The sequence below is a fragment of the Crotalus tigris genome, unplaced genomic scaffold (assembly GCF_016545835.1).
Source record: "Crotalus tigris isolate CLP2741 ecotype Arizona unplaced genomic scaffold, ASM1654583v1 scf7180000024401.5802323, whole genome shotgun sequence".
Classification (NCBI taxonomy): Eukaryota; Metazoa; Chordata; class Lepidosauria; order Squamata; family Viperidae; genus Crotalus; species Crotalus tigris.
The window spans coordinates 4,888,360-4,913,685 of NW_024100569.1; the positions used below are offsets into that span (position 1 = coordinate 4,888,360).

A 25,326-nucleotide genomic window follows, 5' to 3' on the forward strand; every position below is an offset into this window, starting at 1 on the left:
ACACTGCAAAGTTACAAGATTTGGAATGAACTGCTTGCAAACTGCTGGAAAGATTCAATGTTAATAGTCCCTTAAAATGTTTAAAATATTTATGGTTAAAGCATTAAAGCAATCTACCTTTCTTATTTTTTTGCTTCTAATATGGATGTACCATATTGGCTTTAATATTAAGTACAAGATTAGGAACAAATAGCATTGAGAGGATTAACTGCTACATTAATGAAGACATTACATTTTCCAGGGCTTCCTTTGTGTGCATTTTTCTTTATTTCCTGTGCCTAAGGTTTTTCTCAAGTTATTTAGCCTTTTTGAAAATAAATAATTGTAGTTATACTTAAGTACAACTTTTCTGCATTGGATTTGCTTTGCTTCTAACAGGGCATCTAAACACAATATTGCAAGCATAATTACATTTACATTTTACCTTAATGGGTAGCTAATGCTCATTGTCTCATTTTGGCAATTGTATATTTACGATCTGTAGAATGGGAAAGTATTATCATTTCATAAAGTGGTATGTATTTTTTAAAACACATTTTTTTCACTATTTAGAAATTTCAACATTACATAGCAACTCCAAATAATATTGCATTTATTTACTGGGTTGGTTGTAGTAAAGAACTAGACAAGGCTGTTCAAGCATAAATCGTTGAGTTCATTTTGAGGAATGAAAATTAATGTACATACTCACATTCCTGATGATTCTTGATACTTCTACTTTTTTTAAAAAAAATACAAATTAAATCTATCATGCATTTTTACTGTTCTAGTTTTTACTAAGTGCAAGGGACTTCCATTATTACTTGTGGTCTATCAGTCTACATAGATCTTTAATTAATTCTAACTAAATTATTTTGTCCTTTTGGTAATTAATGACATAATTGTACTAATGGTATATTAATTAGAATGAATTATAAAATATAACATACATTATTGATTCTAAAGTGGGATCATATATAATAATCATATATTTTAAATAGATGGCATAATTGAAAGTGCGCGAATCCTCAAGGAAAAAATAAGATAATCACAATTATTTAAATAAATCAATGTCATTAGCATATATTAAACTGGCTGATTCTGGACTTTAGTTTTCTAACTTTTCACATTAAGTAATATTGGTGATTCTGTATTGAAGATTTTAGAAGTTTCCATAGAAGAGAATATAAGTGTCTCAGGATTGAATTGTGGAATTCTTGATGTTTTCTGAGATTGGTTGTTTGCTTGCAGACATTTCATTACCTGACTAGATGACATCACCAGTGCAGAGTATGAAGAGCTTGCCCACCAATGTTGCTGGCAGTGCGCTTTTCTCCTTGTTTTCTGCTTGATTGTTTGGCATTAATCTTTACTTATCTGTATGTAGGCTACAGAGGATGTGTTCTAGTCTTTGTATTTCCTTCTTAGCTTTTTTATTGTCTCTGTTGAATAGTGTACAAAATGTGATTTATGCTATCTGTTTATTGATGGCTAATTTGTCTGAATGCCAAGCTTCCAGGAATTCCCTAGAGTTTGGTTCTTTAGGTTGAAAATGAAAGGATTGTCATATAAATATATCAGAAAGATGTACATCTTGAATAATATTTGTATTAAATAAGCATACATAGAACTGTTTATTGTTACAATGACATATACTGTTTTGTTTTTGTTTACTTTTTTGTTCTTTTTTTCTATTCTGTTTGCTAATTTATATATTACTATTATTTTCATGTTTTTCTTTTTTCTTTTTGTTATTAATTGAAAAGCAATAAAAAATAAATAAAAATATACAGTGCCTGCTGTTTTGGTTTCATTCAGAGTCTATCAGATTACTTTATATTTCAAAAGTTGCAAAGCAAACAATTAAAGAATTGTTAAATCCTTTCCTTGATTTCTGTTCACAGTGACCGATGCCTTTCTTATATAATTCTAGTATATACAGCTGTAATAGAGCTAATCAAAGCTTTGATTAGAAGGTTATTAAATTCTCTCAGTTGCTTTGTTGAATTGAATTAGATACTTTTAAAATTATCTGTAGATTTAACAGACCTGCCCATGCACTCAGACATGACCATAAACATATATGTTAATTGAGTAGAACCATTAAAACATTGTAATATGATTATTTCAAATGCAAATTCAAATCTCATCTTGGCTGGTTTGACACACTTCATTTTAAGGGTGATATGGATTAGACATTTCCTGTGGTCTACATAATCAGTTGCTCAGTTTCTAAGGTATGGCCTATAATCACATGTCTTATGGTAGTATAGGTTTTAGATTGTATATTTTAGGAAGGTGAAAGCACCTTATTTAAATTAAATCTCAAATAACTTTCAGTTATGATCCTGATCCTAAACATTGAGGTTGGGAGCCACTATGTTGATATTGAAAGGATCAAAAACTCCATCAGGTAGAATTTCATCATGTTGATGTTGAAAGGAACCAGCTTTTTTGTTGGGTCCCCAACATGCTTCAATTTCTGCTAGAGCAGCAAAGATGGAACTGCTCCTCAGAGCTCTAAGGTAATGAAGAGAACAGCTGTCTTAAAATTTAGATTATTTAGGGAAAACTACATACTGATTTTCCATTAATGGAACAACTATTTAAAGCAAGTTGCAGAATGGAGAAGAAACTGAAGGCACAACCAGAAATCATTTATGTTAACTTCTCCTGCCATGTCAAATGAGAATGTGCAATTATGTCAAAATGGCCATTATAAATATTGAACTTTCACTACATAAAGTATGGGAGGTTCCCTAAGAACTAACCAGAGAGCTGTCAATTATATTATAAATTATTTGCATATATCATTTAACCTGTGTAGGCAAACTGCTTATACCTGGTATTGAAACAAATTAAATGTCTTATAGGACATGATAAACAGCAGTTAATGCAATACTTTACAAAACATTATGTATGTCTCTATAACTGCCTTTGCTGATCTGTAATATTTATAATTTATGAACTTAAGTTAATCACTGTTGGAATGCATTTAAGATAGTAAATTTTAGAGTATTTTAAAATGGAGAGTGCTTGTGAAATCATATTTGATGATAGTGTGATGGAATGTAGTGGGGAAAAGATACATTCTAGAGGAGTAAGAGGTGAGTCAGCCCAGAAATTGTGAGAGAAAGAGGGTGAAGTCAGCCCCTCTCTAATAGTTCATAAAATATATTGTAGATATCTGACAAGATTTTGTATATAGGAATGAAATAATAAAGAACTCAGGTTGGAAGAATTGCCCTGTGGGGCCCCACATATAGCATTTTTTTAAAAAAAATCAAATAAAAATTTAAAAGATACTTTGAAAGCAATTTTAAGTAATAGATTTTCCTCATACCATAAATTTAGTCTGTATCTATTGGATCTGATTGTAAATTGCAAAGATAATATCTTTTAAACGCATAAAAGTAGGCAACATTTTGTGTTCTTTGATATGTGGATTCTAGGAACTACTTTTAGATCTTATAAAAAGTTTAAGCAATCAGCTGAACAGAGAATGTAACAAAACTTGAATTAAAATTTGTTTAATCAAAATTAAAGAATTGCAAAATACATTGTCCATTTACATTTCATTGGCATGACACAACTAGCAAAATCTATAAACTTCTGAATTTTGTTCAACATTGCACTAACTTTCATAACATATTTTGTGTAATTTACAGTAAACAGACAATAATTTTAATTTAGGAAATAAGACAAAAATAATGTTGCATAAAATTGCCAATATTCCAAATCTCTTGGCTTCCCAATCCATTTACAGCTTTGTCCAATCAAAACCCTTTTGTGCTTTTTGTCAATTGTATATTATTTTAAATTATTAAGTCTCTTTAAAATTTCTTAAATCCACTCACTACATGTCAAATTAAGCTTGCCATTCTGAAGTAACATTCATAACATGTTTAAATCAAACATTTCTAAATGTGGTGAGAAAAATTTGGTTTGCTCAGTGTTGTTATGAAAGGCTCTGTCACTGCTGAGAGCAAATATGTCATTTTCCTTAACTCCTGATGCTCAAACCCACAGGAGACAGCAGTTTTACAATCCCCTCACAAGGAACTGCCACTCAGAGCAATTGTGGGGGTTCTCCCATTCTCCAGAGAGATTCAAAGGACTGATCTACTTGCCTTTTTTTTCCTTCTTCTTCTGGCAGTTGTTGTCTCCATTGATTTGCAGAGACATCTTCAGTCAGTCATGACCTACATCTTTTTTTAAAGTTAATATCTTTTTCTTCCCCCCTTCCCATGTACACACACACACACACACACACACACACACACACACACACACATACTCACCAGGTAATATTGGAATGCTTTTTTTTCACCAATTAGCTTGACTGAAACAATTGGTACTGATGCATTATTGATATAGTTACTACTTCTGCCAGGTTTTTCCTAATATGATAATGTAACATGGAAAAAGATATTAAATAAGACTATTTTCTTCAGATTCAGCTGTTAATGTCTATAGTATTTCTCCAAAGTATGTAATTAACACTCTTGCAAAACATCAGTGAAGATATAAAAACTAAGGGGAGCCAAGGTTGCACACTAGCAGCTTTTGAAATCAAACCTACATACTTAAAGCTAAATATAATAAGGTGCTACAAATTTTCAAAGAGGTCTTAACATTATTTGAGATTTTGTAATGGCTTGGTGTTCAGAGTGAAGTGTGTCTCCCTTTCAGTGCTTCACTGAAAAAAATGATTAGTGGAAGTAAACAGTCTTGGAAATTTTGGAAGAGAGGATTTTAGTACTTGGTAAAACTGCCTGATCTCCCTTTACAGATTAAAAGGAAAGGGTGGTGGTTACTTGATCTATCTTAGCTTTTGTAGGGTTAGAACAGGGGTGTCAAACTCGCACCATCACGTGACATGTTGCGACGTATCGTGACTTTTTTGCCATTGCCGGCAATGGGGTGGGCGCAGTTACGCTATGATGCATCCGGCCACGGGACAGCAGTTTGACACCCCTGGGTTAGAAGGTGTTATTTATGCTTCTGGCCACCCAGTATTAGATTACTTAGCTCACTGTGACTGTGTATTGGGTTATGAGTGGGGAACTTTGACCTGGGCAAAGGATGACAGGAGGCTTTGTCTGGAAGCCTTCCATCATTTGGCTCTGAATGGAGTTGGAAACCCTAGTCAGAACTGGTATGCAGTTTGGATGTTCTGTTGGACTCTTGACTCTTGATTAATGAGCAGGTGGCAATTATGAGCAGGAAAGGCTCCACATACCAATTGCATTTTTTTCATGGAAGACAGTCTATTTGTGAATAGTCATGACTTGGTCACTTCATTTGGACTGTTGCAACACACTCTATATGGGGTTACTCTTGAAGGCAGCTCAGAAGTTACAACTGGCATCCAGAGAGACAACAGTTTAATTCAGAAATTTATAGGAATAAGAAAGCAGAAATGTAGAAAATGTAAACAAGTATTCATCTTTGAAGAACACTTCCAGAAGCTAAGATAAGAGGGATATAAGACTTAACGCAAGAAAGTGTTGAAATCTGCTGGGTATATATTTTGTGCTAACTTTCCCATTAGTTTAGAAGCTGACAACCTTGTTATGGTTCTCATTCCTGAAATAAATATAGCTTTTAACTATGTTTCTCCAAGTCCCTGGTGAGTCAAATGTCTAATTTCTTCTTGTAGTCTTCTCACAGAATGTTTTAGATTTTTGCTAAATCTAAAAAGTCCAAAAAAATTACCTTGCTATTATTCTTATGAAAATCAGTGGTTTTTTTAACAATATCCTTCCTAATCTGAAATAATGTATATAGTACATACATTTCAAAGATCCTGGAGCACTGGCGAACTACTAGAGGACTGGAAAAGGGCTGATGTAATTCCCATCTTCAAAAAAGGGGAAAAAATGGATCCAGGAAATTACAGACCTATCAGCCTGACCTCAATACCTGGGAAGATTCTGGAAAAGATAAAAAAGAACGAATCAGCGAACACCTAGAAGCAAACAAAGTCATTACTAAAAGCCAACACGGGTTTGTCAAAAACAGATCATGCCAGACAAACCTTATTGCATTCTTGGACCAAGTGACAAAATTAGTGGACCAGAGGAATGCTGTGAATATAATTTACTTGGACTTCAGTAAGGCATTTGACAAAATAGATCACAACCTACTACTTGATAAGATAGAAAAATGCGGGTTAGATAGCATCACCACCAGATGGATCTGGAGCTGGCTGACTGGCCATACTCAGCGTGTGGTCCTCAATGGAACCACATCTACATGGAGGGAAGTGTGTAGTGGGGTGCCCCAGGGCTCTGTTCTGGGCCCAGTGCTCTTCAACATCTTCATCAATGATTTGGACGAGGGGATAGATGGGGAACTTATCAAATTTGCAGATGATACCAATGTGGCAGGAATAGCCAACACTCCAGAAGACAGGCTTAGGATACAGGAGGATCTGGACAGACTTGAACACTGGATGCTATCTTACAAAATGAAATTCAATGGTAAAAAAAGTAAGGTTCTACATTTAGGCAAGAAAAACCAAATGTATAGGTATAGTATAGGGGGTACCTTGCTCAATAGTAGCAACTGTGAGAGGGATCTTGGAGTCCTAGTGGACAATCATTTAAATATGAGCCAGCAATGTACTGCAGCTGCCAAAAAAGCCAACACAGTGCTAGGCTGCATTAACAGAGGGATAGAATCAAGATCACGTAAAGGATTAATACCACTCTACAATGCTTTGGTAAGCCCACACTTGAAATACTGCATCCAGTTTTGGTCACCACGATTTAAAAAAGATGTTGAGACTCTAGAAAGAGTACAAAAAAGAGCAACAAAGATGATTAGGGGACTGGAGGTTAAAACATATAAGGAATGGTTGCTGGAATTGGGTATGTCTAGCTTAATGAAGAGAAGGACGAGGGGGGACATGATAGCAGTGTTCCAATATCTCAGGGGCTGCTACAGAGAAGAGGGAGTCAGGCTGTTTTCCAAAGCACCTGAAGGCAGGACAAGAAGCAACAGATGGAAACTAATCAAGGAGTAAAGCAACCTAGAACTAAGGAGAAACTTCCTGACAGTTAGTACAATTAACCAGTGAAACGACCTGTCTCCAGAAGCAGTGAATGCTCCAATACTGGAAGTTTTTAAGAAGAAACTAGACAGCCATTTATCCAAAATGGTATAGGGTTACTTGCCTGAGCAGGGGGTTCGACTTGATGACTTCCAAGGTCCTTTCCAACTTTATTATTATTATTATATCCAGTATGTTCTTGTTCATGGTGAGCAATATCATATGAAACATGCAAAAGATAAGAAAAGGCAAGCAAAAGAATTTAAGGGCATAACATAAGGAGTAAAAAACAGCTAAATAAACCAACACCATTCAATATACTTGATACTTTTCTGTCTTACAAGCCATACGTGCTTGTACTCTGTTGCCTTTTATCTTTCAGTGCAAAACATTTATATTTTATTTATTTATATAAAAGATTTATATGGTTGCCTATTTTAAGAAACTCTGGATGGCTCATAACAATAAACCCTGTGACTATGAAATGGTCATAAAAAGAGTAAAACAATATAACAAAAAACTTGCTTTGAGAAAACAATCATTCTCGTTGTTGTGAATGATTCCGGCTGTTTGTGATTCTGGACATCATTGGGCTTCAGTGTTTTGCTCCAATAGCAAACCCATAATATATAGATTACCACTTAAACACCATTGGCATTAATAAAATTACCATGAATTAATTGCAAAAGTCAGCTTTACCTGGAAGTAATTTCCTGCAGAAATTATCATGAACAGAATCAAACAACATCTGCCTATCCCATGTCTTTGGGAAGGACTCAACAGGTGGATAATAATTACTATTTATTAAATTTATAGGCCTCCTAATTCCCAGTGACTCTAGTTAACATGTATCTATTGAGTAATATTACATAAAATATAACATGGAGATTATATTAAAACAATATATTTCATGTACAGCCAGAATTTAAAAAAATACATATAATGTGGCCCTTTATCTGAACAAAACAATACAGTTGAGAAATGCTCATGTGAATCTGATTGGGGTAAACTTTAGGAGTCAGAAATATGATCTGCATTTATTTTATTGATGTCTTTTATAGTGTACAGCACTATGATCTTATTACTATTTTTATTTCATATTTTGATATGGCCTAATAACTAATCAATTATTTATCATTAGTAGTATTATGAAGATTAAGGTGATTGTGACATCCAACTGTATTTTCCCCTTTTTCAGAATGGAAAAAAATGAATTGTTGTTGGAAAAGTTTAGTAGATTTCGGAGGGCCAGAGAATTAAAATTTAATCCAGATAAGATAAAGATGCTTTAGATAGAGATATATTAAAAAGAAAATGAAGTACATTCCGAGCTTAGTAGGAAATAAGTTGTCATGGTTACATGATTAGGGCAGAAGGTAAGCTTCTCCTTCCTCCCTCTCTCTATCTTTCATTATTTGTACTAAAAAAAAACATCTTAATCCAACCATCAACATGGATTAGAAATGAGGATATTCAGGTTCAATTTGAACAAAGGTATGCTGGCTGCATCACAACTAATTCTAATGCTAACTAATATTAGAAACATTTGTTAGCACCAAATACAAGGAGCAATGGAGTATGTTCAGGACATAAAAACCTCACAGCCAATCCCTCTTGACAAAAATTCATTTTTAAGATATCGGAACTGATTATGTTTCTACTTTATATGGATGGATGGATTGATGGGTGGATCATCCCCTATGTCTGGAATCCAAATACAATATTTCAAAGTATTATTTAATTTAATTTCAGAATATCTTATAGGATTGTTGATCTCTTTCTTTGTGCAGAAAACTCAATTGTATATTTTTTCCTAAAATAGTTCATTCAAGTGATTATGTTTTTTCAGCATGTTGCAAGGTTACAAACTGAAATATTATATAACTATGAACATTAACAGGAAACCACTCAATACTAATTCTTGAATTAATTCTGTTTGCATATTGCTATACATCTGTCTCTTGGTCATTTATGCATCTATTAAGCTATATATGTAGTCCTTGACTTAACAATCACAATTGGGACTGGAACCTTGGTCACTGAGTGTAGTGTTTATTAAACAAGAAACATGTGACTACTTTACTGAATTACCACAATCCCAGCACTCCAGGCTGCAGTTGTTAATCAATCCCACAGGTTGTTAAGCAGACAAAATTTCAAGTAAAAAGTTCAGGGATGTCTCAGGGACAGGAGAGGCTCTGGGAAGCCTGGTGCAGACTGTTCACAATTTGGAGCAGGTGCTTCAGTGCAACAAAAAGCTGCTATGAACTTCAGCTACTCCATAGCCCACTAGTTTGTGCAAATCCTTCCACAGCCTGAGAAGCCTCAGCCTGCTCCCTGGCCCACCAGACCTGGGAGGGCTTGGCTTGTTCTCTGGCTCACTAGAACACGCAAAGAGCTCCCTTAACATTGTCATTTTTCTCCAGCTACTGACAGGCTCACCAGGCCCCTGTGAGGCACCACTTGCTTCCTGAGTCTGCCTTGCACCTTTCTCCAAGCAGGCTTCATTGAGAATGTGCTGGTGGGCCAGGTTGGGGGAGGGGGTATAGGCAAATAGGAAGAGTATGAATCACGAGTATGGGTGGACTGCCAAACATCTGAAAACACCTGATCCCAAGGGTATTGCAATGGCCATAATTTAGAGCAAAGGTCCCTTTGTTCAGCATCATCATAATTCAGAACAGTCACTGAACAAATGGCCAGGTCAAAGACTACTTTTATTGGTTTTCAACTATTTCTTCTTTCTTGGTTGGGATGGAGGGAAGGTGAGCTACAAAGATATTTTTTTGACATTATGTTCAGTTTAGAAAACCTTACAATATTTTAAAACAATATGTTGAATTTAGGGTGTTAAAATTAAAATCTTGGTCAAATGAATTGTTGAAGTAATAATAGAGACCATTAGGAAATATATAGATCTAAATTGGACTGTGTAGTTTAAAAAAATCTCATAAGAAAGCAATAACAGACCACCTCTGTGTCAAAAATAATGATAATCTTTTTTCCAGATGTTATCCCAAACAGATTCCACATTTTACATTTGAAAATCACGCCTGCTCAGAACATCTGCATTTAATTAAGTTAGTAAATGTAATATTTATGAGTTAAAGTGCATTTATCCATTTGCACTTTATAATCATCCATATATAGTTTTGTAATAGTAGGCATCAAAGTATTTCCATTGTCTCCTTCCAGTATTTGAATTAATGTATTTATAGATTTGATAGTCCAACAATGAACTAATCTGATCTGATTCTGAGATATTGAGCATTTTGAGATTGTTGCCCTTTTACCTTAATTAGAAATTATTTGATACTGTGTTTTAAAAACAGTTTTTAAAAATTTCTAGCATCTGTGAAGCTTGTGCTAGTAATAATATTGAACAAAAGCCAAATACTGTAGAAATGAATTCTTTAGTAACCATTTTGAATGAACAACTGTACTTTTTTTTATAGATGAAAGGGAAGATGTTCAAAAGAAAACATTCACAAAATGGATAAATGCACAGTTTTCTAAGGTAAGAAAAACACTTATTTTACATTAAAAAATAAAATGTAACATGAATAAATCATATTGTATAGTTATTATTTAAGGAGAACATTAACCAGAATGCTTTCAATCAGTATAATTTAGTTTGTGTTAGCTTTGCTGGTTGGTTTCCTTCCTTAAATAATTTTGTAGAAAATGAATGCAAAACCAAATGAATACAAAGTAACAAAAGTGAAAAGATTCTGAATAAGCCACTATTTTCCAAATGATCATTCCTTTTATAATATAACATTTTTTAGCCAATGCGATACTATGTATTCATTGGGATATTATTTATGAATCAGATTAGGTTTTGAAACAAAAATTGAGTTTTTGTAGCCCAGTTGAGAGTCTTTATGTATTCATCTTGGAATAGTGAATAACAGACATTTTTAAAAGTTAGAATCCATAGGTCAATTGTAATATGTTTATTAATTTTATTAATTAATATTTTTTCAGGGAAAATATTTCTGTGCTTAGGAATATTGAAAGGTCATGTGTCAAATGATTAAGAAAACAAACATTTATATAATAAATATATAATAAATTATAGATATAAGAAATTGTTTGCAGGTCTGAGTCTGGTGTGACTCACTGCTATGGTTTTGGAAATGGTTCTGGTAAAATCAGTATAAAATGGTGCATTTTAATTGAAAACAGCGTTTTTTTGGGAGGAATGTTGGATCTGATTATAAGCTAGTTCTTTTAAGGAACAATCTTTTACTTCTCATATATGGATATTGTCCTCTTTGATTCTGAGAATGAACCTCCTTCCCCAGTATTACAAAGAAACAGTAATAAAATATTGTCTCAATCATAGAAGTGTTTATTTGAGGATTAAAAAAACAGAGAATAAAGTTATAATAAAGACTAAGGGCCTCCTAGGTTCAGCTGTAGTAATTCAGACTTAAAATTTGTCATGTCTTGTTTGTGCAAAATAATGTTTCACTATGAACATTTCACTTTACTATTGTTTGCATATTTCCTTGCAAATATAGTAAGAATGTACTATCAGAAAAAAATGTTTGCATGAAGGTATATTTTAAATAATTCAGAATTCCCTTTTTCATATGTGTTATGAAATCCTAGAATTATTTCACTGACCAAGAAGTTGGAAGAAAGTGTAAAATATAGATATACTACATGTTATATATCTACATATACATACATACAGAGTACATAGCATACCTATTATATAGAGTGGGGAGACAGGAAATGCTATAGATCCCTTCTCCTAAGGAGATTCTTCTAGCAGGAACAAGAAGAAGGATATATTCCATGGTGGCTCTCTCCCTCTGAAACATCATCCCCGTGGAGATAAGATTGGTCCCCCACTTTGACATTCTTTTGCAACACCCTGAAGACCTCATTTTCCCAATGGTCTGGGGACCCAGAGTAGGATGGAGCCCATCAAGTGACTTATTTGATTGATTGATTGATTGATTGATTGATTGATTGGTGTTTCTGGAAGAGGTGTTATAGCTTGTTATTGTTTTTATATTAGCTTTTTATCTTTGTAAGACACCTGGAATCATTGAGAGTAAGTTGGGCAACCATATACATTTTCTTAAATAAATAAAATATATTAGGAAAAGTTCTGCTTATGAAGACAATTCTTGATTGGATATTCTAAACTGAACATTATAAAATATATAATGTCTTGTGATTAACATTTTAGGTTAGATATTTCATTTACAGTTGCAGAGCAAAATATGCTGACATGAGGGGTAAAATGGGATATAAATTTAACACAAATAAATTAATGTCACCTTATCAAAAATGTGGAAAGATACACCTGTCTATAATTGTTCAAAGTAACCAGTCTTTGCTATTAGACTTTTGAAAGCATCTGATAGATCTAGAAATAAAGCTTTGGAGAGAGCATGATTGATTATATAACCAATCAATTTTTCAAGAAAAGAAAAGGGGAAAACAGATGTACACTATAAATTGTGGCTTATTAAAAAAAATTAAACTAGGGTAGGAAATGTAGTACATTCAGACAGCAATATACCAAACTCTCAAAAGCTACATAGTTGTTAAATCCAGGAAATAAATATCGCACAGATATCAGAAAGCCATGCCAGTTAGAGGTTAAAAACATAATCTTGAAAACTGTAAATGTTTTCTTAGGCAGACTTAGCAAACTAATGAAGGTGGACTCTTTTTAAATGTTTCCTTCCCATTGTCCCATGTATGGGTTCTGCTGCCTCTTTTCACATCAGTTTTAACCAGGGGTGTCCAACTCTGGGAACTTTGGGAACTTCAACTGGTGGATTCTGGGAACTGAAGTCCATAAGTCTTAAAGTTGCCAAGGTTGAACACCCCTGGTTTAAACTAACATAGAAGAATAGTTAAATAATTAAACTTAAAAACCCATTTAACAATAATCAGACATGTGTAATAGAAAATTATTGTATCTTGAAGGCAAGATAACTTGATAAAATGTAAATTCTTTTCTTTAACATACCCACAAAAACAAGCAAAGCTAATATTACCCCAGAGTAATTTATCAAGGAGAAATCTTTTTTAACTTATTCAAACAGTGTCTTCTCTGTTAGTAATTCTAGTAATTAGCGGTAGAAATTATAAGAAGTTAATTATAAGGGTCATAAGACTGATCTTTGTGCTCAAGATAATTAGTCAGATTAATTTGCTTCAATTCTTCCTCATTTGCTCAAAGTTACCCTATGTTAAATAGCATAAAAACTTCAGGTTTTTTACATCAGCTTTCATTCTAATAATAATGCTTTTCTTTTTTATATTGGGTGTGTGCGTCTTTAAAAATCACTTTAATTTATAAGTATCTTGGAGGAACCAAAGCAACAAATTTAATATAGCTCTGCAGTATTGTGAATATGTCTGATTTGTATACATAGATATACTGCATACTATTGCCCTATTATTGGAGCTTATGTGCCAAATCTATACATCTTAAATTTTAAACTGTAAAACATGAAAGTCCAGGCCATGGTTTTCCCAGTTGCAATGTATGGATGTGGAAGTTGGACCATAAGAAAGGCTGAGCGCCAAAGAATTGAGGCCTTTGAACTATGGTGCTGGAGAAGATTCCTGTGAGTCCCTTGGACTGCAAGGCATTCAAACCGGTCAGTCCTAGAAGAGATCAACCCCAACTGCTCTTTAGAAGGCCAGATCCTGAAGTCGAAACTCAAATACTTTGGCCACCTAATGAAAAGGAAGGACTCACTGGAGAAGGGCCTAATGCTGGGAAAGATTGAGGGCAATAGAAGAATGGGACAACAGAGAATGAGGTGGCTGGATGGAGTTACTGAAGCAGTAGGTGTGAACTTAAATGGATTCCAGAAGATGGTAAAGGACAGGAAGACCTGGAGGAACGTTGTCCATGGGGTCGCGATGGGTCAGACACGACTTTGCAATTAACAACAACAACATTTATAAACAGAGAAGGAGCAAAAAAGTATTTTGATAACTTTTTGTGCATATAAAAGTAACACAGGATACATTTTTGTATCTTTTGAAGTACTATAGTTTCAAAATGGAAGAAGAGAAAGTAATTTTGCTACTGTCATTATCTTCATCTGAGACTATGCAGCCTCTACATTTTATGAATTGTAAGACAGAATATAGAGAGAATAATATGTACCTCTTCTAATTGTTGTTTTTATTTTTCATTCTTACTTTTTCATTATTGTTAGTCAATTTTCCATGCAACAAAATGTAGGACAAGTAAACTGAATGAGAATCTCTATAGACATTTAAATTGAACGGAATATATCCTATAATATTAAATATACTTACCTTCACTTATAGGTGACACCATCTTTTTATATAACATCCATGGTGTCAGCTCTCCTATCAGGAAGTAATATGTGTAAAACTCACATCTATGAGTTCCAGATGAGTATGGAGTTCATATGAAAACTTAGTTATTATTCTGCAAAAAGTATTAGTTTTCTTAAGCTTTCTATTTTGCAGCAAATAATTGTATTAAGACAGTCACATTTCCCAATCATATAAAATATGCAAAATAGTTTGAATTTGCCTAATAAATCACCTAAATGGCTCAATCACTATGAAACCTTCCTGTTTTCTAGATGTTTTAGATTACAAATAATAATCTCTGAGAAAAAAAGATTGCATCAAAACCATGCACAATATCTTTACCTCTTCTGTATACTTTTAATACTCATGCATTATGTGATAAACAAAATTTGAGGTTTCATTTGTACATACATTAATTAATGTATGCACTAATTGCTGTAAATATACATTATTCATGTTCTATCTATAAAAATGGTACTAACTGATAACTCTATTATTTAATGAAACTATTGTGTGCCAATAAGTTATTCAGTTATATCTTCATACAGATTAAGTGTTTTTATAATTTTCCTTCAATTCATCTTGTAGAGAATTAACCTAAACTTTTTATTTTTCCTCTAATTTACAGATAACTATGCAGAATTATAGCTTAAGTAAATCTATTCTTATGAGCAAGTTATTTTCTGTTATGATCTTTCAGGAAGAAAAAAAAATAAGCCATTTACAGATTTCATCTATAAATAAGTTTATGACTGTAAAAAAATCTAAAATCAATATTAGGACAATATATTATATATATATATATATATATATATATATATATATATATATATATATATAGAGAGAGAGAGAGAGAGAGAGAGAGAGAGAAGAAAGAAAGAAAGAAAGAAAGAAAGAAAGAAAGAAAGAAAGAAAGAAAGAAAGAAAGAAAGAATTTCTTAGTTCTGTATAGCTTTAAATTCTTAGGGTCCCTAAGAGAAGAAAAACAAACAAATGAAGAAACAAAACCTATGGAGTTAATTTTAGATACTACTAGACAACCCTTGTCTTGTTGAGTTATTATTTCATATATATTTCCTTACCAGATTCCTTCCCCATCCCCTCAGAACTCTACAAATATATTAAGAAAGATGCAAAAGGCCTCACAAGGACCTACTTTTTTCCAATCAGGCTTAGAGTCAAGACAGAGATAGATACCTTTTTAGGCAGTGAAAGAAAATCATGAGAGATCTACATATTCTCTTCATGTGGCATCTGGAAATTGCAGGTTGTAATGTCAAAAGCAGCATTAAAATAGTATTACAGGCAGTTCTCAACATACGACCACAGTTGGGACTGGAATTTCCATTGCTAAGCAATGTGGTTAAAACATGGTGTCATGTGTGCATCACTTAGCAACTTGAATCCCAACACTTCACATTGCAATAGTAAGGCAAATTCCACTGGTCATTAGCTGAGGACCCATCCCAATCCAAGTCATTCCTGTCTCAATAAGGTAAGGGAAAAAGTTTTGGCATATGATGCACTGTTTTGTGCAAATAATGTTTATTGCTTATAACAGTTTATAAGTAATGGGTAAATAACATGATATGCATTTTAATATATTTTTCTATGAATGAGAAGTGCTAATATCTGGATTTCAACTTTTATAGCCTATTAAGTCTTTCTTTCATTTTTTAATGTTCTATGGCATTAGATTTCAAACACAAAGATCAATGTCCGTTTGGCCACCATTTTTCATGCCAAAATCTAGCATCTTTGTGAGGCACAATAGGAGAAAAAATAGTTAATTCTTAAATAAATAAAATAAAACAGAGTATCTTTCGGTAAAAATATTCTCTGAATAAATATTTCCTGGAGATTTTCATTTAATCCTCTTTTATTAAAAGAGGTGCCCTTCTATAGCGCAGTGCAAGATACATCAATCTTCCTGGGAACATTCACTTTATTTCAGAAGAAAGAAAAAATAATTATTTTAGTTATTTATTATTTATATATGGTGACTATGAAGAACTGATAAAACAACAAGATTTTTTGCCATGGGAAATCTCTTACTCGTATGAAAGTTATTGTATTTTCCTTTCAATTCCAACAATGTTTCCCTGTAGAAAGATGCTCCATATTTTTGGTAATATTTCATAGAAGATATATTGGGGGAAAAAAGAGAGAGGACATTATGAAAACCTCAGATATGAAGGTTTTGAACATAACTAGTAAACAGAGATCAGGGAAAGAAAATACATCTCTGATTAAGCTATAATGGAGTTGTATTGCAGAGTTAATTAGTAATGTATATATGCAAAATTAAACTTTTCATCTTACCATGAGCCTCTCTAATGTATGTTTGACTTGTCAAAGTGCAAAGAGAAAAAGAGTCTCCATTCCATTTTAGTGTAAGCTAACTCAGAAGTTAACTTTTCTCCAAGAAATGTAGGACACAAGTTTAAAAAACTGTTCCTCTATCAAATAACTAGAACGTGACAGAGAATTTTCATATATGAATCCTGGCATTCATTCCCTACAATAAATATTGCAAGAAAAATACACATGCACAAACACAAACTAGGGGAAAAGAAGAAAGTTTAAACAGCTAATTATATGAATTTGTATATTTTTTCATGAATTCAAATGATTATGTTAAATCTGAAACGACAAGTTTGTGCACCAATCTTGAGCAGGGCAGGGCAACCCCAAGATGGAAGGTCCCCAGATTTTAAGTAGCAAGCGCCCACAGCCACTTGGTTTTACTAGGGTTAAACCTAAGCCAGCTTCTCTGTATCTAAGCTCAAACAGCCTCTATGAAGTGAGACAAGACTTTGCTACATAACATGACCTGCAAGAACTCAAAATATACACCTAAGTATCAGCAGCATGCTAATAATAACTGACCTCAAATTGAAGGATGATCTCTTTCATCAGATGCATATAGATATTAAATAGGTAAGGTAAGGTAAGAATATCAGGCAGTCTGAAAAATCAAAGTCTTCTTGTTCAACCTCTCCTCCCCCACCCTAAACATTGACTAGAACCAGTGATGGAGAAAGGAGAAACAATGTAATATTGAATTACCCATTGCCACTATCTGAAGCTGGTCCTGAAGGATACTATGACTGATGATATCAAACGTGGCTGATAGATGTAAGGGAAAAAGGATAGTAGCATCTTTCCTATTCTGGGTCCACCAGAAGTCATCTAGGTAAAGAGTCTTCTGTAACTACAACCTGACTACCTTATCAAATAACCTTATTGGCTTATTGATAATTAGATAATTTGTCTAATTGTCTTATGGCAATTAGACAAAAATGGTCCAGAACTGTAAGATAATTTCAATTACTAGTATCAAAATGTCATCTAATATGTACAGATAAATTCTCAATGATTCAATAAAGAAATGTTGTTGATGAGAAATATTTTCTCACTAGCAAGTACCCCAATCCCTTGCACTTATTTTGTCAATATTCAGCTTAGTGTAGCCTTGAGTTTTCATGGAATGTATTAGTAACAACTGGTTTGTTTTAAAAGAAAAAAAAAGTTTGTTACAATTCATGTGAATTTTCCCTGTTCCATCTGCTATTTCATTATTTTAGAACATGTCTCCACCCTTATCTGGTTGATTTCTATCAAACTGAAGGACAACATGAAAATACTGTATGCATTATGCATAAGATCTAATGTTATATTTTATTTGTGGCTTTACAGGTAGAGCTGTAGATCAGTTCAGGGATCAATATGACTGAGCTTTGCTGTCCAGCCTTAATGGGAGTAGTGACATATTTGAAATGAGAAGAACTAAAACTTTATTGATTGTAAAAGAAATGAAATAATTTCCAAATGTGTATGCACTCCAACAAAATATATATTAATTTTCTGTCCTTAGTTAAAGTAATGTTTGGTGTCTTTAATTGTTCAATGTATTTGAAATTATAAACTATAATTTATAGAAACAAAGACACACCCAAATGATGTTCTAAGCAATTCTTTCAACTGCTTAAGCCATGTGGAAGGATATTAAAGAAATTCATACCACTTCTTTTCAGGGTTTTCCAGGATAGTTAACAAACCACACAGAGCTACATTGTCCAGATACAAATCTTCAGTGATACTTGCTATGGATATTCCAGAATGGTTTAGATGCTTTCTATCTCAGGGACTATCTTCTCCATGGAGAAACTGCATGCCCACATGGTATAGCAGCAACCAAATGCTTCAGATGTACATCCAGAAAGGGAGGTTGGGATTTGGACAAGGACATTCTTGGGAATAGAGATGGATCTTCCTTCCGAGGGGAATTGGGCAGAAAGGATTTTTAAGATGATCACACATGTTGATCATATTTTATATCTATTAGGAGCCTTATTTTAATAAGTTCCACATAAAGTACATTGAACTAAATGGGAGTTAATGATTGGCACCCTGTTGCAACCTCACTGATTCTTCTTTAACAAATATTTTTCTCAGGACTACCATGCAAGACCAGGAGCAGCCTTAATTTCTGATAGGGACAGAGAATACACCTATTCCACACCCAAAAGTATTTTCTTGCTTCACGTTGAACTACCTGCACAATCTTAGCTATGTCTTTTGGAGGATATATTTAAGTGCAGGTAATCCTCAACTTATGGCCACAACTAAGCACAACATTTCCATTGCTAAGCAAGGCTGTGTTCAAATGAGTTTTGTCCCATTTTACAATCTTATTTGCCACAGTTATTAAGAGAATCACTGCAATTGTTAAATGAATCATGCGGTCATTAAATGAATTTGGCTTTCCCCATTGACTTTGCTTGTCAGAATCTGGCTGGAAAAGTCACAGATGGTGATTACATGACCCCAGAATGCTGCAACTGTTATAAATACATGCCAGTTGCCAAGCACCTAAATTTTGATCACATGACCATTGGAATACTGCAGTGGTCGTAAGAGTGAAAACTAATCCTATCATATATTTTTTACAGTGTCATTGTAACTTCAAGGGCCCACTAACAATGATTCTAAGTTGAGGATTATCTTTATGAATCTGCACAGTGAGGTATCTGCAAAAATATGCAAGAATTTAACATTAAAGCTTTCATTCCTGAACAATCATGTAATCCCATATTTATTTTCCAGGCTTCTAAGAAAATTAGCTAGTGCAATCTGTTACATATATATATCATCTCGCCAAATAAACCAGATCTTATAGTTGTTTGTTCTGTATCTGAGTAATGGTTCCTGCATATTTCAATTAAAGGCCATCTTCATTGCTCTCTATAGTATAATAATAATAGTAATAGTAATGTTGGAAGAGAGGTCATCTAGTCCAGCCCCCTGCTCAGGGAGGAAACCCTATAACATTTCAGACAAATGGCTGTCCAATCTCTTCTTAAAGACTTCCAGTGTTGGAGCATTCACAGTCTCTGGAGGCAGGTTGTTCCACTGGTTAATTGTTCTAACTGTCAGGAAGTTTCTCCTTAGTTCTAGGTTGCTTCTCTCCTTAATTATTTTCCATCCATTGCTTCTTGTCTTGCTTCAGGTGCTTTGGAGAATAGCTTGAATCCCTTTTCTTTGTGGCAACCGCTGAGATATTGGAACACTGCTATAATGTCCTCCCCCATCCTTCTTTTCGTTAAACTAGACATACCCAATTCTAGCAACTGTTCCTTGTACGTTTTAGCCTCTAGTCCCCTAATCATTTTGTTGCTCTTCTCTGTACTTTTTCTAGAGTCTCAACACCTTTTTTACATCATGGTGACCAAAACTAGATGCAGTATTCCAAATGTGGCCTTACCAAGGCATTGTAAAGTGGTATTAACACTTCACGTGATCTTGATTCTATCCCTCTATTAATGCAGCCTAGCACTATGTTGGCTTTTTTGGCAGCTACAGCACACTGCTGGCTTATATTTAAATGATTGTCCACTAGGACTCTGAGATCCCTCTCACAGTTACTACTATTGAGCAAGATACCTCCTAAACTATACCTGTGCATTTGGTTTTTCTTTCCTAAATGTAGAACCTTACTTTTTTCACCATTGATAATGCCCAATGTTCAAATCTGTCAAGATCCTTTTGTACCTTAAGCCTGTCTTCTGGAGTGTTGGCTAGTCCTGTCAACTTGGTGTTGTCTGTAAATTTGATGAGTTCCCCATCTATCCCCTCATCCAAATCATTGATGAAGATGTTGAAGAGCACTGGGCCCAGAACAGAGCCCTGGGGCACCCCACTACACACTTCCCTCCATGTAGATGCAGTTCCATTGAGGACTACACACTGAGTATGGCTGGTCAGCCAGCTATGAATCCATCTGGTGGTGATGCTATCTAACCCACATTTTTCTATCTTAATCAAGTAGTAGGTTGTGTTCTACTTTATCAAATGCCTTACCGAAGTCCAAATAAAATATATCCACAGCATTCCTCTGGTCCACTAATTTTGTCACTTGATCAAAGAATGTGATAAGATTTGTCTGGCATGATCTGTTTTTGACAAACCCATGTTGGCTTTTGGTAATGAGTTTGTTTGCCTCTAGGTGTTCGGTGATTCATTGTTTGATTATCTTTTCCAGAGTCTTTCCAGGTATTGAGGTCAGGCTGGATCCTGTATCCATTTTTTTTCCTTTTTTGAAGATGGGAACTACATTAGCTCTTTTCCAGTCCTCTGGTAGTTCCCCAGTGCTCCAGGATCTTTGAAAGATATAGTTCAGTGGTTCTAAGATCACATCTGCCAGTTCCTTGAGAACCTTGGGGTCTAATCCATCTGGTTCTAGTGATTTGAACTCGTCCAGACTGGATAGATGCTCACTTACCATTTTCTTGCCTATCTTAACTTGTGTTTCTAATCTGTTTTTTGCGGTACTGTTTTTAATAGGTTGGAGTTTTTTCTCCATTTGTGTAAAGATAGATGCACAAAACGAGTTAAATAGTTCTGCTTTCTCCTTGTTGCTTGTCACCTTCTTGCCACTTTCTCCCACTAATGGGCCAATCATTTCCTTGACTTTTGTCTTGTTTTTTACATGTTGAAAGAAGCTTTTTTTGTTATTTTTGACTTTTGTCCCAAGCCTTCGTTCATTATGAACCTTAGCTTTCCTCCTTCATCTTTGCAGGCTCGGGCTATTTGCTGATATTGTGCCATAGTTATGTGCCCCTCTTTCCACTTATTATACTTGTTCTTTTTGTCTTTCAATTTATCAGAGAGTTCTTTATGCAGCCATGCTGGTTTCTTTTCAGAGCTGTTATTTTTCTTCTTCGTTGGTATTGTGCTAGACTGGGCTTTTATTATCTCACTTTTCAAAATTTCCCAAGCTTCTTGAGTTGTTTTCCCCTTGAGGATTCTCATCCATGGAACCCTTCCCAAGCTCTCTCTAAGTTTATTGAAATTTGCTCTCTAGAAGTCCAAGACTCTAGTTTGACTGTGTTCTATTGCTTGTGCTTGCATAATGTTGAATTCAGTGGTGGGATTCAAATACTTGAACAACCGGTTCTCTTACTGGATGCAGGCCTGGGCCTCTGAGGCCTAGAACGGACTTCCAGACATGATATCCACACACATCTGGTGGGCTGTTCTAGGCTTGGGAGGCCTCCTAGGCTGGACTCCCAGAAGCAGTGTACATTCAGCTGGTTCTCTGAATTCAGCAAAACTTTAGCCACCGGTTCTGCCAAACTGTCTGAATCCCAACCACTGGTTGAATTCCAATATTGCATGATCACTCCCGCCCAAGGTTCCTGTGGTTTCAACACCTTCTATCATTTCATCCCTGTTAGTGAGAATTAGGTCCAATATGGCTAATCCCCTAGTTCAGTGGTTCTCAACCTGTGGGTCGGGACCCCATTTGGGGTTGAACGACCATTTCACAGGGATCGCCAAACAAGGCTGTCCACCATTTTTTCCCCTTTTCTTTGGCCACGTCCCTGGCACCTGGTGATGTATAAGTGGTTGGGGGTCACCACAAAATGGGGAACTGTATTATGGGGTCGCGGCATTAGAAAGGTTGAGAACTACTGCCCTAGTTCCTTCTCTAATTTTTGGGAGACAAAGTTGTCTGCTAGATTTGTCAGGAATCTGTTTGATCTTCCACTTGGTGCAGAGTTTGTCTCCCAGTTGATGTCAGGGTAATTAAAGTCCCCCATTTCTTTTGTGATGTGCTTCCTATATACCTTAATTAACTGATTAGCAAAAGGTTCATCTATTATGTGTCAATCTGACAAAAACATTATTGCAACATTGTGTCACTGGCTCTGCTCTTTTTGTATGTGCTTCATGATATTGTGTGCATGGGCAAGGACAGACCTTGCATTTTGACAGCATGATACTAAGTGGTGGGATTCAAATATGTGAACAACTGGTTCTGTATGTAGATGCAGCTTCCAGAAGTCCGTTCTGGGCCTGGGCAACAAAAAAGTAGCTACCGGTTCTGCTGAAGTGATGCGAACCAGCTGACTTCCACCACTGATGATACTACTTTTGTTTGGTTAAAGCAACTTATGCCTATTGATACTAATATAAGGAGCCTGAAGCAGCTTGCATCAACTTCTACAGTTTCAGCATTATAATTGTTTGTTATCCTATATAAATATAAGAAATAAAGTACTTATCAATTTGACTGAAGCCCTCTTTTGAAGTGCCCAGACAAAATAGAACTGACACCAGTTTGAAAGCAGCTGAGTGGGTGCTTCAGACTACTCAATATTTCTGGAAAAATGCAGCTGGTTTAGACAAATCAGCTCTACTTCAGTGCTTCTATCAAAATGTCAAAGCAGAGCATGTTAGTGTTATGTAATATTATCCTGTGGAACAAGTTGTCTCCATGCACAAAATGCTTCACTGAAGCAAAAAATTTCCATTTTACAGACCTCCACTATCAGGCTACTTCTGTTGTGAATGTGTGTGTGGATTTTATTCTTGTTATAAAATGAGCGATACTACTGGTGTGGAATACCTACAACCCTGTGTATCAGAAAATATTGGGAAACAGATATGTCTGAATATAGCCCCAATTTTTAAAAAACTGAAATCCAAGAATCTATTATCAGGGCAAATTGGTTCAAGGAGTAATCAAGCAAGAAGAATTAAGCATCTAGAGGAACAAACCTGGCTGGGTAGAATTATCATAGATTGTGATATATAAGTAGAGTTAGCATATTGCCCCCAACAATCTGGGTCCCCATTTTACTGACCTGAGAACTGCTGGCAAGGATGTCAGTATATTACAGTATACAAATCAGCTCCAAGTTCTGATTATTAGATTTGAATGATCAGTTCAGTCTGATTTACTAATTCAATAAACTGAGAAAATTGAAAAGATTGAATTCTCTCTCCAAACTCATTAGGAAAAAAATAATGTAGAACAATAATTTTAAAGGATGTTTTTTTTTAACTTGAAAATCTAATTCAGAAATTTTATTTGATTCACTAATTCAATCGAATATGCTTGTAACTGAATCTTCAAACTGAACTTCTGCTACTTCATTTCTGTATATTACTTTATCTTTAATCTTATATGTAGAAGCTATCCAAATATATATTATATGATACTGAACTCTTGTGTATATATGTGAAACAGCTTTTCATCACAGTCTGAAATAAACATTGGGAAGAGTGCCAAATCTAGAAATATTTATTTGGAAAAAAGAAAATTGAAATTAGAAAGAGTTATGCAGGTAGCCATTCAGAGTAGTCTGTAGTAAATTGTGGTAGCAATTGAAATCCTTGTGCTATTAAGTTTTAGATGATCAATGTTCCTTCCTTTCATTTTGGACCAATACTTCCTACATATAGTTTTTTTCCCCTAAATACATTGAGAAGAAAGAAACATCTGCTTTTTCTTAAATTAGAAAATGAAGTGTTATTTTGCTATCACATTAAAATTAAGATTTATATTAATAGTAAATCCTCCAGAAGGTAGTTTCAAATTATTTAGATCTCTCTTCTTAAACTGAACAATATCCAAGAACTGCTCTTTTGAATGGTGTCATTAGCTTGTAATTGTTTTCATTACTTAGAAAAAAAATGTAATGACTTTACAATTAACTCCCACGTTTTCGTCTCAGCTGCACATATTAAACAAAACTGCTTGCCTTGATCATATGGAGTCACAAAAGCATTACCGGTATTCTCCTGAAAATTTATTTCACTTTCAGATCTGTGAACTTAATAGTAATTGGAGATTTAAAAAAATAAAAAGGTAAGGTTAAACACAAGTCAAGATTCTGATCTCTTAAAGGAGGTTGCTCTCCAGTGGCTTGACAATAGCCCTGAGATTGTGAAATTCATTCTTCTGCACTGCTGGAAATTTCTGATAGTTATAAAAACTATTCTTAATTTGTATGTAAAGATTTGCTGTGTAGACAATGAACTGTTTCATTAAGCACATAAATGGGAAGCCTTTATGTTTTCAGTTCTCAGTATTTAACTTTTTTTCCTTAACTGTTAAGGAATACTTTTGTTTTCTTGTTTCTCAGAAACAAAAAGAGCCTCTGAATACCTATATAAAATTTTTAGAACATACAACTTATACACAGATTGTTTCAAATGTTTTTGTTAATCAATTGGTTGGGGAGGGGCAGTTTAATATTAATTTAATAGATTATACTTTCCACCTAAATTGGATTTATACTTTCTATTAATTTAATAGATTATACTTTCCACCTACATTGGATTTGCATCAGAATTACCCATTCATTTGTTATTTTATTTTATCTATTCTCTATTTCCATGTGAAACATATTTCTGTATGAAGCACTTTATTCAGAACGTATCTTTCACCTGGTAATGATAGCATAAATTCAATTACACGTTATATATTTTCAGATAGTCTAATGACAAAGTTATTAATATTAAAATTATTTAATATTTTATTTTTTAACTGGAAAATTTACAAATTATGCTGTTGAATACTTTTGAAATAAAATACCTTTTGAAAATATTTTAAATACCTCGAGATTATGAGAGTTTTATCGTTATATAAGCCACTACAAATCAGT

General features: G+C 34.2%; 1 protein-coding gene across 9 annotated transcripts in view; it reads left to right on the top strand.

The window, feature by feature from the left end:
- The window catches only part of DMD (dystrophin), a 962,852-nt gene that overhangs the window by 263,324 nt on the left and 674,202 nt on the right, over window positions 1–25,326 (top strand). For all 9 annotated transcript variants that reach the window (XR_005555060.1, XM_039329649.1, XM_039329655.1 and 6 more), the window contains exon 2: window positions 10,492–10,553. Coding sequence is in view for 8 of the 9 variants with exons in the window: in XM_039329649.1 (XP_039185583.1) it covers window positions 10,492–10,553 (62 nt within the window). In the remaining variant the exon portion in view is untranslated. The remainder of the gene's footprint in view (window positions 1–10,491; window positions 10,554–25,326) is intronic.